A 16,984-nucleotide genomic window follows, 5' to 3' on the forward strand; every position below is an offset into this window, starting at 1 on the left:
GTTACATACAACAAAGGAAGGAAGTCAGCCACCTGTTCATTTTTTCAGTGGCTGTGACAGCAATCTCTCAGACATCACAGAAGTAGGTCCACTCTCACTTACTCCACCTCTTTTCCAACACAAATTAGTTTTTCCTACGCTATCTTGATTAGAAAAATTAACTAATGTTTACTTCATCTTGCTCATAGCCACATCCATAATATCTCTATACATTGTCATTATCTATTATTAGGCATTCCTGTTCTGAGGCTAAATTTGGCTTTAATGCTATACAATATCTAAAGAACAGCAGTGATAAATCTTACAGCAATATATACCAATTAAACCACAATGCCTTTATGAAAATTTTTTTCTGTTCTCTTATTTATTGACAGATTTTTTTTTTTTTAATTACAACACAATGAAACGATGGTAAGTACATAAGATGCAATAGTATAAAAAGCCGTTTTAACCCTTCCCTTGGTTAAGACACTTACAGCAGACAAGAACTGCCCCACCCCAATTTCCCCCTTCTCAAATGAAAACAAAAAATAAATATAAATTAATAAATATAAAACAAATCACTGCACAGCCCTTAACTCTTTGATTGCCATGGCAAGAACCATAATGATGATTCTAGCATGTGACGTTCGGTGGTTAAAGGTTGCCGCAGCAGTCAAAGGGTTATAGCATTGTAAACATAAGTACTTTGTTGAAAATGTTCAGTCATGTTAATGGTCTACAGCAATGAGATTATTATCATGACCCCTTGACCTTTAATGACACAACAGTATAAGGAGTTAAAGAGATTAGCTTGGTGAGCTGTTACATAGATTAATTAACCCATTTAGTTTAACAATGCACTATGAGGTCTTGATTTACTAACAAAAGACAACTTGTGTATAATAAAACACTGTTCAATGCATTGATCAATAAAATCAATGAAAAAAATCAGTCTAAGCACCACAAAATTTTGCCTGATTATATCTGACAGTCATAATACACTTTAGCACCATTTAGTCAGCCTTGCATTTGCACACAAACAAGCTTTGTGTTTGTCAGTAGAAGCTACCTGAAGGAATAACATATGTCAGTTATAAAAAGGTTACTGTATAGAATGCTGTGTGAGCCAATAAAATAAAATAACAATAATAAAATGAAATTCACTTGCAGAAAGCAAATAAATGCTCCAGTTATTTTGATACTAACACACACCCTAATAAGCAGAACATGGGCATGAAATGAATATGGAGCTATGCGGAGAAAAGGGAATAAAAATGAGAAATTTGTTTCACACAGGGAAATCATCACATCCATATTCTGACTTATTTGTCAGGCTTTGAAAATTAAATGAACAACTGTTGGGGGGTTGAAGATGTAGAGCTTGAAGAGTTGATATTTAACAATATGTGAGTTTTACGGTCATGTTATGCATAAAACCACTTTCAGAGATATCCTATCAACTGCACAAACACCCTTGTCTCTGCATGAAAGGTTGACTTCCTCTTTCTCAGACATGGAGGATAAATAAGCAAATCACTGTGCAGGCAGAGTCACAACTGTAGTAGCTTCTAGCTAACATATTGGAACCAGAACAATTTCTGTTGGAATTACAGGGATGAAGAAATGTCAACGAGAAGGAAAATGGAATCAGCTGCTAAAGTAACACCCAACAAGCAGAACTGTGGAAGAAATCAAGTTCTGGTAGATACAAGAATACAGCACATGGAGAGAAAGCAAGGTGCATGTTATTCATAAAGAGACACAAGGATATGTATGAAGCAATGTACCCTTCTTGTATATATCCATATCAAACTCTAGCTGACTACAGACTGACAAAAGTAGCTTCACATGCTTTAACTGCTAACAATACTACCACAGGACTGGCAAGTAGAAGACATTGCATCCCTCAAAGAGTTTCTGACCATATAGGAACACCTATAACATAAAGTAAACCTCAGAAGTCAAACACCTGCACCTTTCTCTGCAAGCTATGACTGAACTGGGCAATGAATCCAAGACTACAGTAGCAGATGACAGAGAGAGTTCTTTATAAATATGTTATTTGTGATACTGGAAAATTAGGATCAATCAGAAAACAGTGCATAACAGCAAAGCATTCTGCCATGCAACAGTGCTAGCCTATTATGCCACAGTGGTAAGGTAATGGCAATTGATGGATGTGTATGAACTGACTTGTGGTAGAGGAAGGAGTTCAGCCATAAAATTCTTGTCCGAATATCCATGACACAGATTATAGGCATCAGAATACAAAGGAGAAAGAGAACAGGTTAAGCATGAGAACTGGAACCTCTGGAAATAACACAGACTGTTGAAATGCAGCTTTCTAGTCTGCTCACCTTTCAGAGAGGTCATAGGCCATGTATACAAATGGTGTGCAATGGCTAGCATCAAAAATGGTAGGTCTCTGCTGTTAGACTATTGTACATCTGACAAGTCAAATATTTCCAAGATGCAGATAAAGAATCCATGATGATCAGTGCTGGCTGTAGCATGGCTTTTTCATAAAGGACTTAAGGATGGCAATGTCAGTGGATGGTAAAGACTTCAAAAATCTGATCTAAGTTAGAGCTCAGTGTTGGAGTATTGGACAATTAACAAGATTCAGTGAAAGATATACATCAAGTTCTGCAAATATTTGCAGGAGATTTGAGAAGGTACTACCTCTTCACTGCAATTCCTAGTGAAAAAGTGTAAAAAGTTGTATATGATTAAATGAGATAGAAAACAAAATTGTTTTTTCTTTGCTTCTTTGTATAATGAACAGATCATTTCCCACTTGCCTATCAAGAGAATATAAAATTCAATATTGCCTTAATGAGTCAGAAAACATGTCAAGGTGCAGTGAGAAATGGGGGTGGAGGGGAATCAGAAGTTTGACTGTATTTATCAATTTACATATAGAAATAGAAATCGATGATCCATCCAATGGCCATAAAAGTATTTCTGTCATATCACACACTTCAAGACTATCACAGAAATAAAGATACATGACTAATATAAACTAGTAGAGGTTAAAGTCTTCTTTGTCCTTCAGTATTTTATGCAGCGGAGTTCTTCAAATCAGATCTAATTTCTGAGAACAAACAGAATAACATTTCACTGGGACCAGTTTTTGCACAAAGATTCAGGTTAATATTAGTTTGACTAAATCCATCTCAAAAGATTTTGATTGCACCAGATAAATAATGTACTATATATATTACTATATATATATTTGCAGTCTGTTTAGAGCAACTATATGGAGAAGCTTTTTGACTGACTGCTGTCTGGTGGGTTATGACTCCAAATACAGAATTCAGTGGACTTTCAGGTATACTTTCAGATACCTAACAGGTGTCTTTGTTGTTGGAGGCCAATAATACTTTCCAAGTTACCACTAAGTTCTTGGTAATATCTCTTCTCCTTTATTGTTGATTACATGAAATTTTAGTGGTGTTAGGGATCCTTGTCTCCATCTCTTTTTGACAAATTGGTGTTGCACCTGCGCTTATAAGTCAAAATGTTTTCATTCCTTTTCCTATATTCTTTTGGAAATCAAAAATGGAAACATTCTTATGCTGCTTTTCCTATGTCTGTCTGCAGTCTTTGACCAAAAGACCTAGGTGGTTTTCCTGTGGGTCCTAGAAGTCGTGGAAAGAAAGTTCATGACTAGTTTAAGTTTCCTCTGAGAAAGACTTCAACAGGGTGTTAATTTAAAACTGTATTTATTGTCACGGTGATCCAAGGACTGCTATCAGTATGCATTCCTTTGAAGGTGGTAGCATGTCTAGAAAGGGGAAAAGGGAGGATCATGAACTTTGATCTATCCTGTAAAATTATTTTCAACCAGACACAGTAAGACAATACTGTGATTTGACAAGTGATAGCTGTATGTTTTAGAAGCATAGTAAAGACAGATATATATATATATATATATATATATATATATATATACTTGACAATGCTTTATCTAATGCATTACACAGAGTAAGAGTTGGGAATAGATTATTTTCATCATCACGCATTCCTTCAACTCTGGATTCCTATTCAAGGTTAAATTTTGTTGAGTATAATGATCTCAGTTATTCTCAGTTATTTCCATAAGTTGTGAGTATTGACAATGGTTATTCTGAAAGGTATTTTCAATTGTTTTCATGTGCCTGGTGATGCACGGCCAGAATTCATAGCAGTTTATCATATGAGGTAAAACACAATCATGTACATACAAGCTGCAGCTATGCCTTGCAGGTATGAATTGTAGTTGTCATGGTCATTTAAAGCAGTGCTGTACATTGCTTATGATGCCTTCTGAATGTATGCCATCACATGTATCATTCCCTAAGTTACATAATTCTGCTCTTATCCAAGCAGACAAACTGCTCGGAGTTGACTTCAACACAGTGATCCTGGAAGATATGAAGGTGATCGGTATGTGAGCACTGGCAATTTTATGGCGATGGCCAAGCATAGCAGATAAGATGTGTTCTTCTCTGTTTAGAATCATTGTACGCCCAAACATGAGGCTGTGCATTTACCTGCAATATATCTGTTGTAAATCAGTACTTTTTGAGCTCTATTTAACATCATCTAATTTTAAACACTGATAAAGAGGACTAGAAACCATCACTCTATACTATGGAAAAACCTATTTTCTCTTCTTTAAGGTTGCAAAATGATAGTAAGGGAATCAAATTTTTTATACCTTATAAACACTGATTACCTGCTGATACTAAGTACTCTTGGCTTCGACAAGGCAGATGAATTTATGCACAGCCATGTAAGCTATGAATGTGTATGTAAACTGGGTGTTAAACACCAACATATCAGGATGAAAATATGAATTAGAAACATTCTTTTATAACTCAACACACAACTCTACAAGTGGTGAACCCATATGGACATTTACTACAGAGTTATACTGTTCTGTTGCCGGTATGTAAGTAACACAATACTTCATTAAAAACTCTTCAAACTCCATTGTCACATTGTTAAGGACTAACCAGGTACTTTAGGAAGTTATTTTATGTCAGCATTTTGTTACTAATCCCAGTTCCTAGAAAGCCAGTTCCCAGAATGATGGATGGGTAAATGGGGTATCCAAGACACATGCATGGCACAGAATGATTATCCCACAAGATGGAGACAATATTCAGTATATATTTTACTGCAAGAGCAAAAGAAAAAAGAACCAACAAAAGGGCATGAAAGGCTATGAATTAAGATATGCTGCTCCAAGAAGATTAAAATTGTAGTTATAAAAGGGACATGATTCAATTTCATATGGTAGAAATTACTATTAACTAAACAGAAAACCTTGGTTTATGTGGTGGCTGTAATTATAATCTGTGGACAATGTTATTCTACAGAAGCAGAAGAAACTAAGCTATGTGACTTCATGCCTTCATAAATGGCTGGCATGTATAATGATTACTGTTCATGAAGTTTTACTGTGACAGCAAGTAGCACTATGCTGCATGCACATCCAAGTATAGAAAACTGTCTTTAGCATGCTAGTTTACATCAGCCTTTATTCATTTATATCGTCTCTGCATCTAAAATTTATTTCATCTATACTGTTGGTAGACCAGAGCAATACTTAAGGCCATCTTCAGAAACTAAACACACTTTATGGATGCCACTCACAGAATGTCCTCTTTCAAAGACAAAATGGCAGACGCAACTCCAAATGTTAATTAACTGACCACAATTTGTAAACGATATGCTAAAACTTACGTATACTGGGAAAGAAGACCTGTTTATAATGCATGTGTTTAATGCTATCTACATCCTTCCTTGAAATACATTTTGATTTTAGGAACAGATGCTTACTGTGGTCACGTGCTGATGATCCCACAAAATACGATCTTCTGATTATTACTGGGCATTCCTACATAATACTTACATAATCAAATATTGCCACATCATACAAAATCTATGCTGCCTAACATTAGAGGCTACCTTAGATCAAGCATCAAACGGAACCAGTTTGCAACAAGTGATGGTATGCTTTTGATGTTTACCAGACATTTTCAGCATTGATGGCACTGATGACAATGTCTGTCTCTCTCAGCCTCTGACATTTCAGATGGCAAGTCACAAGAATGGGTTAGACAAATTTGACTCACACATTACACATTTTTCATGACACTAGTGGCAGAAAATTCATTGAATTACATGCATATATCAGAGATTAATTTTATGAGCACATGGTTCATTTACACCCAATTTTGTAACTGACATATGTTTAAACGGTCTTATCTCATGAGAACCACTCTGTTTGTCTGCAGTCTGTGTAGTCTGAGCTGAGGAAGTATGCATAACATTACAATGCTGGGGTATCACAACTATGCCACTGTACTGAATAACAGGTTATCTGTTCCTTAGCTTCCAGACAATATTACTTGATTTACGGCACAGTTGGACACCTAAGTGGCCAGTGACATTTGTTTCCTCAGCTGATAGTAATGACTTCCCTTATGGCTCATAGACCTGCAGTCATCTATTTATACTTCTGGAAAAAGAGGTGTCCAGACACAGTCTTGACAAAAAAGGCAAACCAGGAGCTATTCTTCTGTAATGGCTGCTTCACATCTCCCACTGCCATGGTTCATGGCTTCCTTCACCTCTGCAATAGGTAATAAAACTTAGGCCATGTTGTGAGGAGATAAGGGAGCCAGGATGGAGCAAGCCCCTGCAGTCATATCCTTGCTCCTCTGCCCAGTCATCTCATGCTCTTTCCAAAGTAGGCTGCTAATGGTATGGTAGTTTGCATTTCTACTTCCTTAAAAATCCAGTGCCTGGAACATTCACTGTTCAGTTTATTATGTGTTTTTTAAGATTTGTCCTAACAATGGTTCAAATGCAAAAAAAAAAAAAAAATACAATAGGAAAGTAATGTTTCCATTGCTAATAGGCAGACCAACTTCCTAGACTATGCACTTTTTTCTAACCAACAAGCTAGAATTAGATTCTATATAATTTGGTACCAAAAGCTACATTTAACTGACATTTAGATTGTAAAGTAAGACCCCCAAAAAAGCTGAAAATTCAAAAATTAAGCCTTACACTCAGTTCTTAACCCACAGTGCTAATGGTACAGGAATCTTGATCAAGCAACTGGGGATGTGAAGTACGCTTCTAAGAAAAAGTGTAAGTCTGCCCCTTATGTTTGGATCTATAAGCTTATGTTATTTTCATTCACAAAATTAGCCTTAAAAAAATCTTTTTCTTTAATTATCCCCTCCCTTTGTCCCACTTTGAAAGAAGAAAAAGAACAAAAGTTCATAGGAATATATAAAATATGTATTACATTTATTCAGAGACTTGAAAGGGCTCCTTTGGAGCCATTTGAGTCTCTCCATCCCAGTCTATCCAGTAAATATACAGTTACATATTTTTAAAATGTATTTTTTGATAAAAATTAATTTTGTCTGCAGTCAATAATCTTTTCATAGGTTTAGATATTGAAAGGCCAAAGGAAACACTGCCATAATCTACTCTGGCCTTTTGCATCATACAGACCATAGTACTCTGAAGATACACAACCTTGTGTAGTCAGCTTGATAGACTGTAGCTGATTAATACAATACATATTCAGTTTTGTATTGTTCCACAGTACAGATCATGACAATAGCAATATGGAAATGTTTATTAAAAAAGTTACGGCACATGAGCAGGCACCCAGATTGCAGAACTGAAAATATTTTTGATTTGCTTTTTCTTAATTCTGATAGTTATAGGCCCTTGTAGAGAAACAACTATTAAAAAAAAAAAAAAATTATCTTAGAACTTTTACAAATTTGAGTTCAAAATTAGATCAGATAACATCCCTAATTTACTCTGAACGTCTGTAATTTGAAACTAGCCAGTATGTATTTGGAAATTAGAGTGAACGCAAATGCTCCTACATCTTTTACTTAAAGCAAACCTTTATGACTGTGTTACAACCTACTGAAAACATGAGTATGTAACAGAAATGTTGACACAATCTTGCTTTGCATGACATAAACATGCCAATATAATATTTTTTCTCCCTCTCTCTGTATATAGAATATATGCACTTTTAAGTAAAAGAAAATAGATTCAACAATCAACTTATCATGTATTCATGTATCTACGATGTACCATATACCAAGCACTAGAATTATCACACTTACCTTCCTGCATAATTACAGTTAAATTCTCCAAACACAAATATTTTTGTTACCTTATCAAAGAACAACAGTCAACATGCTCAGCACTTCATTACTGTCAGGGAAACGGTTGCAGAAGAAGTTAAAGCTGCCATTAAAGATACTTCAAAATTGAAATGAAATTTTCAAGTGAATAAAAAAACTGATGAGATGCTGTTCTAACTTTAAAATAATATAAAGTCTCCTATTGTAGAGGAAAAACAAATGCAGAATAAGTAGTGCTTTTAGCATTTTCCTCCAACTATCTAAGGGAAAAAATTGGAACAGCAACATCAATCATTTTGTTCTGCCTATAGCAGAACGTAAGTTATAGTAGTTTGTTGACAATAAAATTTTCTGAATGGATTAAAATGTGCATGTCTGCATATGTGTGTGTTTGTGTGCTTTTATAAGTATACAAACACACACATCTTAATACATATGACAAACAGCATAGAATTTCAAATTCACCAAATGACCTGATCTGCAGCAAAAATCCTGTGCAACTAAATTGTCAATAAATCTATATTTTCAGCAACAACTGACTTGGATTTACTAATTAATGCTATGGGCTGATACTGGTGCGCTTCTAAGCTAGAGTATGCAGTACTTCTACAAAACATCTCCAAAATGCCATCTGCATTGCATATTTGTTGTAAAACTATATCTTTTTCTAATCTTCATTTTTGTTAACCATACATATGTATATCTGTTTATGCTCTACGAAGTAAGTTTGCAATGCTTTATAGCATGCCACATATGTTCATAAGTCCTCAAATCAATATAAAATCATGTAATTGAAAAAAAGGCATACTATTTTCCATGCTATGCTCAATATAAATATAAATTCAAGGCAGTCAAGCTATCCATTACCAAAACAATAATAATCATAATATATATGTATATATACCTACACTCTCTAAAAAGTGATCCAGTTATGTGGATTAAGAAACCAGTAAGAAATTGGTTGAACGTAGTATAAAAGTCTCATTTTATGTAAAAGCCCATACTGGCCATTTCAAGTATTTTAATACTTTCCTATAACGTTTTCATTAATAACTAGATATTTGTAGAAATAATAATTTTATACTGAAAATTGTATTCAAGTTAAATAAAAATTAACTTCTGCTGTAATTCATTTTTAGAGTGTGCATGTATACATAGCAAAATACCTTTCTACAGACCTATCATAAATATTTTAGTCTATGTCATTTCTCTCCTACTAAAACACTTCAATTTTTTTCTCAAATTTTGGATCATGTCTACCAGGCCTTTCAAGAAATAAAACTCATCTTAGTTCATTTGCAACACCAGATTCCCTTCAGTTTGTGCCAGTTTGTAAGTTAAAGGTCAAAGACATAGGACAGTACACTTTAAGGAAATTCAGACAGTGAAGCTGTTCACAGAAGACAATGTTTAACTTGGTAATGACAGTCAACAGGTCAATAATCAAGTTCAAGGCAAGCTGTTCATTGTTGCAAAAGCTACTCCCCTCAAATCCTGGCTTTCATAAAAAACCAGGTGTCTGACTTTTGGGGTGCATCATTCTGACCATCTTTAATAAGTTCACAGCCCAGTGACTGTAAAGCCTATCACTGCAAGAAGCAGCTCCTAAAATCAATAAAGAGGTCTGTCAGTTGCTGACTTTTCTCTAGGAAAAAATTATTGATACAAACCTGCTCTGCAGGTCACATGAAAATGACAATACTGCTGTTAGCACAAATTACACAGAATGACAAAATGTTTTGGCGGTTCCTTGGCTCTGTCAGTGATACCATGTTTGACTGAAGGCCAGAAATTGTAACCCTTTGAGAACTATGATGAACATGCAAAGGGGTAACACACCAGAGGATACTCATGCACTATCAGAGTCATCATCTTAGCTTTCCTTTGAAACTGTAACTCTACCCCTGCAGAGGCAAATTGAATTGTCATGCAACATAGTTTCAAAAGAGAAATCCAAGATGCTTAAGGTAAGAGGCTAAGCTATAAAATTGTTGCCAGCTCAGAAAAATTCTTGATAAGTGGTAGAAATTACTAAAATACGTTTGGTTCCTTTAACAAGAAAGTAGCTGGTAAATGTATTTTGTTTTCTATTCATGTTACAAATGCTTTTCTATCAATAATGCAAATAATTAAAAACACTTGCAGTCACAAGAAATCTGTTTTGAAAAACTGATTTTCTTTTAAAACCTGTATTACCCAAACACAATTCTATAATTGAATGATACCAAGATTAACAACCACCAGACTCTGAAAACTGGATGCAATAGTTCTCAAAGGGTTACACCACCAATATAATGCCAGTGTCAAGTTTCTCAATAGCATGTCTGTTGTTTTAGTTTATTGAAATCCACTTCAGAGACACACTCCTTTTTACCATGCTTTGGAATGAGTGCTCCTGACAGACCTATAAAAGGCCTGGAGCAGTTGGCTTGGTACAGCTTGGGAAAGATAATGTAGGAAAACTAACCAAAAATCAAACCAATAAAAAGGTTCTGCTTGAATATAGTATTGAATATGAGTTTAAAACATTGAGGATGTAGCCCAGAGCAGCTGTAAAAAACACAAAATGAATGTATTATTAAGGCTGTTACTATATTGCAGATATTTTGGCCCCTTGTTTGTTGGAAAATGGCTGTCCAAACAGTCTGAAGTCCTGCGTGTCATCCGAGTCTCCCACCTGACAAAACTGGAAGTAGGAGTATAGGACTTTATCCGTAGCAGACAGAAAGCAATCCTCTTTGGAGACAAAGCTGTTTTGGGTCTTCTCACTTTCCTGAAAGTTCCATTGTTGGTTGTTGTGTTTCTCTAAAAAAATTTACTTTCAGCAAAAAATTTTTCAAAGGGGAACAGGCCTTAAGGGAAAAATGTAGAAACATTGGAGATATTTTTATTCCTCTTCGTTAGTTAATCCTGATAGTTTATAGGGCATTGAGCGTGCAGAGGAAAGGCCTAGAATTTAATGACAAAGAAAGACAAAGGACTGAAGAAACAGCAGATACTGTGTATCATGGAAACTTCCCAGCTGAGCGAATCGCCACTCATGTGCAGGACAGGCAACCCCCTGGGTTTTAAAGATCAGCTTTGTTTCAGACTGACAGATGCCCGCTCCTAGCTAGGAAACTGCATAACAGCTCTTGTGTTGAATCTCAAGTTACCACAAACTCCTAGGAGGGAAAGAAAAAAACCAAAACCCTACATCACACCCACTCTTGCATAGAGCGTTTGCAGTACAGTATGTGGCGGGGTGTTCCTTTCCTTTTGAACTGGAACACAGTGTAAACCAAGACAAGGAGGCACAAGGCCAGGATGCAGGGAATGACGATGGCTATGGCTTTCACAGTGCTGGCTGTGTTGTCCAGTTTGATGACAATGTCAACATCATCTTGAGGGCTGTGTCGGTCTTTATCTCGGTCTGTTGGTCCATCACAACCCATAAAATCCTTGAGGATGGATCTGGGATAGCCAGGTTCCACCCTGAGCATCTGGTTATTGAATTTCCAGTACTCTTTTCCTTTGTAGAAATATGTGAAGCCTGAGGAAGAAAGTTGAAGTTATTCATGGTCATATGAAATCATGTCAACAATATATCACGATGGAAGTTACTGGTATCATTTTTTTTGTAATTAAAAAATTCAAAAGACATAAGGAATAGAATTCAGTTATAGGTCTTTCAAATCTTCTTGACAAATTTTATTTCTTTACTGTCTCTAGAAAATCAAACATTAAGTTTGGGAATTTTGTTTTGGGTTTTTTGTTTGTTTGTTTGTTCCTTAGTTGTTCTTTTATTCAGTAAACTGGGATTTTATTTTCTTTCATTACTACAAAAATAATCAAAGAATTCCAGAGAATATGGTCTATGACAAATCAAGGTTTGTCCAGTTTGTTCATTCACTGAAAAACCAACTGGATTGGAATCCTCAGCGACAGGACTTTAAAGCATCACGACCTTTTCAAGATGGGAAGTCTACTGAAACAAATTGCAATGCTATGCTATGCTATCCAGAAGTGAGAACTGACCCTCTTTAATCTCACATAGCCTATTGCTGTACTTCAGGAGACTGGATGAAATAACAGCATCTCTCACATGAGAAAACAGGTGTAACCAGATTTAAGTTTTCTTTAAAGACCCAATATTTGTTCATTCAGGCACAATCCAATGTTATCATTAAACAGGCTTAAATAGTGAAACAAACTTGACTCTTGCTGAAAATCTATACTACTTTATTATCCCAGCTGAAAAATGACATTGATCTGGCAAGACACAAACCTTCAGGATGGGTGAACTTTCTCCTACTGTTTATGAACTGAATGGAAATAGCTGAATTTTTCCTTGTCTTCACTTTATACATCTTATACATTTCCTGCAGTATTAAAGGCTACTAAGGCAGATTGGGCACTATTTGTAGTTACCAATGCTTCCTGAAAAGGCTGGTAACTGGCTATCTGGAGATAACATTATTAAGCACCTATTCAATCAATGGTTATTTTCTTTCAATTCTAAAATAAAAAAGGAAATATTTGATAGTATATTTTGCAGCTCAAAATGTAAAAAAGTCTTCATCCCCTACTACCACTTTTCAGAAAAACTTGAGCATTTCAACATTCTTCTACATTACGTATTTTTGTAATTTTAATAGCCTTCCTAGCAAATGAAAAGGTACCATTTTCCTTTTTCCTTTCCTTAATCTCTTGCAGTTTTATTACTTGAAAATACATAAGTAGATTTGTAGAAAGATCTAATACAGTTAAAAAAAAAAAAGTAAAGATAAAAAAATGACTGATCTGTATCAAGACAGTCGCTAGACTTGTTCAGAAAATGCCTTTTATTCTGATTGGAATAAAACCTAACAGAGGACTGGAATTCTTTAAATATGATGAAGTTTTAAAATGGAAAGCATTATCAAATGCAAAATTTCAGTATTTTGAACCACAGCTACCCGATCTTTGCATTCAGTATAACAATATGCACTTCAGAAAGTACTGCACATCCTGGCCATGGACAAATATTTGAAGTATAGAAATTTGATATATTATCCCTATCAATACTCTAATACATATATAGAGACCATATACAGATGTGACATCTCTAAATCTATGTATTCATACATACATGCAGAATACATGTATGCATACATCGGGTACAGGTAAGTCAGAATACAGACTTTAGTTAGTAGCAATTGATATTATGCAGCAAAAGGTCAAATTAAAACTCATAAAATCAAAGCAGCAAAGGAATTGCCAGCTGCTAGAGATCCAATACAATTTTTTTCAATTAGAGCACATTTTCCACTGGAAAACTCTGAACATAGTTTAAACTTTTCTGCTATTTTTGCTGAGGTAGGAACCAGGATAATAGTCAGTTACAGCTGAAAGATGGAAGCTACCAGCAGAGAAAGACAGTTCTAAGAGACTGAGTAGTTTTACTGCTTCTCCTGACAGAACAAACGACTCCACACAACTGCTGAAAGTGATTTCATCTAATCTGCTAGATGTGTTAAGCCTGCTTTGAGAGCTGCTCCTTACAAATTTCTAGGTACTCACTGAGTAGTGAGGGCAATACGTGACACAAACAGCACTGAAGGGCTTAGCAGTCACTACCACGTTAAATGTACTTATTTAGTAAGTACAAGGCAAAAAAAAGGCCCGTGGACTAATAAAGCAGACTACCTTTTCTCCTCCTTCTACCTAAAAATTGTCCCACCATCCACTTTAGCAGAATTTCTAGTTGGAAAGTTAAATTTTCTGTGCTGCTCTTAATGCAGAGAGAAAGATTTCTCCAATTTGGAGAACTTTGTCTGATCTCAGATTCTGTGTAGCAAAAGAAAGGAAATTTCTTCTCCAGCTCCTCCCAAGAGTTTCTACCAAAGTTTTAGAAAACAAATCACAATATGGGAAGTAGCAGGGAGAGTTTCAAAGGTGTTACCTGAACCTTATCAAGCTTTTAGGATACTGAGTCAGGACATTGACTAGAAATTGGTTTTTCTCATCCTTTCCAAGACTCTTAATGCAAGATTACCCAAAATTTTTGCCATCACTGAAGGAAACTCCTGCATGATGAGAGTTATTGTAGGTGTTCATTTGCATAGTTTTCACAATAGAAAGACAAAAGAAAGAAAAAAACTATGCTTTAAAATGTAATGGATTCCCTGAAAGACATGCTTTCAGTTGTTCCCTCATGAAGGTTTATAGTAAAAATTCTTTATCAACTCTGCTTCTATCCAAAGAAATAAAAGCAGTTTCAGGCAAAATGCCATCAATTTCTTTCCAAATAAGCTGTGGTTTTTCTTATTTGCATCTGCTTTTGTTTCCTTCTCTCCTCATACAAGCAACAGCAAAGTTGTGAACTGTTTCTTAAGACTTCTATTTTCTTCATTTCAGGGAAAATGTCTTAGTGTTCTTCTTGGGAACTTTATGGTGTCATTTTCAGTCCTGGGGCCCTTATAGGCTTTCTGAGATGCTCAAAAATTCCCTCTTTCCTTTCACCTCCTCCACAATCTCATGTCATGTTTTACGCACCTCCACATCCAAAGAGTCCATCAGACTATCAAAAACACTGGGGTTAGAAAGAGAAGTGGCTTTTATGTAACCCAAAGTCTTTCCTGCCTTAGGAATGCCTGCTCTGCCTCTTTCAAACTCACTGGTCTGGGTGTTAGAGTAAGTTAATTTTCATTTTTAATGGGAGGCACATGGCCCTGAACTCAGTACAGAATATATATTTATATACATAAATATACAAAGATAGATATATATACAAAGACATACATGTAAATACAGTTATATCTATTTCTATAATGTTTGTGACTATTTCCACATATATGTGTATTTAAAAACGGTTAATTATTGAGTGTGATGTATGCAGAATATCATCTTGACTGACCTACTTTCCAGTTAAAAGCAACACAAAAAATCCATTCTAGCCAAAAGGACAAAATTCAGACAGGGTTTCTTCTGGATAAAACAGACACAAAGCAAGGAAGCAATTAAATATATTTCTAAAAAAAAACCCCAAACATTTCCATGGTAAATTCCTTAATCAAGTTAGAGGTTGAAATAGGAGACTAAAATGTTTATAAAAGGAAAGAAATATTTTTATTTTCTTATTAAAAGGAAATTAAAATAATATGGCAATAGATGTGTCCTGCCTTATGAGGCAAACATAATAAACCCAGAACCTACTAATAAATAAATCATATATGCCATATAACAATTGTCCAACAATGATAGGATACAACAAATGCATGTTCTTATTCCCATCGAAAGGATCTAAAAACTCTGTGCAGCTGAGGGCTCTGTTGGGAGCTGGCCACCATTCCCTGGGTAGCACTGAATTCTCCTGAGATGGAGGAGATTTTGGCTGCTCTCATTTGTTTTGAGGTGTGCCCAGCTGAGATTCCAGGCTCTAGGTATGGATGCATCTTGGAAAAGGTACTAACATATCACATTAAAATCCCTGTTATCTGCCTTTCTACATCATGGACTTATGACATCTTTGATTTACATACATTCATTGGGATATTTCTGCTTAGATAAAGATTTTGCTTCCCTTTCCTAGTTTTTGAGAACGAAAGCAATACCTTCTAAGCTGTTTAAACAGGCGATACCTTGAAAATTCAACAGCGATATACTGTATTTATGAAGCTTGTTTTAAGAGGTACAATAATTCAGCAGAGAAAAAAAATTAATTAAGATAGAAGAAAAAAAGAATGGAAGGTAAGGTTTATAATACTAAATTTGAAAGCTTTTCCAGCCCTGCGTTAAACAGTACAATGCAAACAAAGAGCCATTTTCACTAAAGCCAGTTCTATAGCAGGAAATATTCTGTTCAGATATCAAGAATTCCTTAAGTACTTTACCTGAATAGTCAATCATCCCTCTACTACTCTATCTTACATAAAGGATGTAAATAAATCATTAAAACAAGAATTTGTTTGCATACCATTTTCTTTGTGAACAAAGGCTCCCTGAGGAGATTCTGGGATACCTTTCCAAATTGTGATTGGTTTGGGATAGCCAGGGTCCATGGATCTCATTTCTTCACTGTACCTCCAGTACCTGAAATATTTTTTAAAGGAAAAAAAAGTGTATTTGTAAGGTAGCAGATGAGTAACTTTGTATTTTCCCCTTCTAACACTTGCTACATTCATTAGCCACAAGTGGGAACACTGGATTTCTTCTCTTTGAACATACTACTAGATTACAAATAAATCTATTTGCTGTTTCATGTAAATAGATAGAAGATTAAAGATTTTTGCACTTCAGCAACTAAATCAGCATGCATCTCACTTATAATCTCTACAATTTTGATGCCTAGGACTTTTGCATAGTGACACAGAGAAATGTAACATATACAAAAAAACAATATACATTAGTGTTTTAGATAATATTTTAATAATGAGAGTGATGGTAGATTCAGATTAAAATACCTCCAGCGATCTTAATTTAACTCTTCATATGTAGCTTTTCATTTCATTATCACTAAACAGATGCAGTGAATTACAAAATTCAACCCGCTTTTGTGACTTTTTGCCAGCCGGCCCTTCTCAAAGTTTAAAAGCTTCAGCATGCAATTCTAGTAATCCTGAACATCTGAGAAGTACTTACACTTGTGATTTATATACACTTACACATAATATTGATAATTTCTGTTTCCTTATACTGCTGATTACATTGCTATGCATATCTTACAAGTTGGTTCTAAGAATACTACATCTCTAATATCCTCTGTGTATCCTAATATTTTGGTGGGTGGGTCATTTCATATTTTGATTGACTCCATTAATTTAGAGCATAGTTTTATCACTATCATTGATAATCTGGTTACTGCT

General features: G+C 35.2%; 1 protein-coding gene across 1 annotated transcript in view; it reads right to left on the reverse strand.

Annotated features, from left to right (window-relative positions):
- Positions 1 to 345: 345 nt before the first annotated feature.
- MMP16 (matrix metallopeptidase 16) overlaps positions 346 to 16,984 on the reverse strand; it is a 175,138-nt gene continuing 158,499 nt past the window's right edge. The window contains exons 9-10 of the mRNA XM_032128806.1: positions 16,096 to 16,211; positions 346 to 11,691 (exon numbers count right to left, since the gene is read on the reverse strand). Coding sequence (XP_031984697.1) covers positions 11,357 to 11,691; positions 16,096 to 16,211 — 451 coding nt within the window. The 3' untranslated portion in view covers positions 346 to 11,356. The remainder of the gene's footprint in view (positions 11,692 to 16,095; positions 16,212 to 16,984) is intronic.

The sequence above is a fragment of the Corvus moneduloides genome, chromosome 1 (assembly GCF_009650955.1).
Source record: "Corvus moneduloides isolate bCorMon1 chromosome 1, bCorMon1.pri, whole genome shotgun sequence".
In the NCBI taxonomy this organism is placed as follows: domain Eukaryota; kingdom Metazoa; phylum Chordata; class Aves; order Passeriformes; family Corvidae; genus Corvus; species Corvus moneduloides.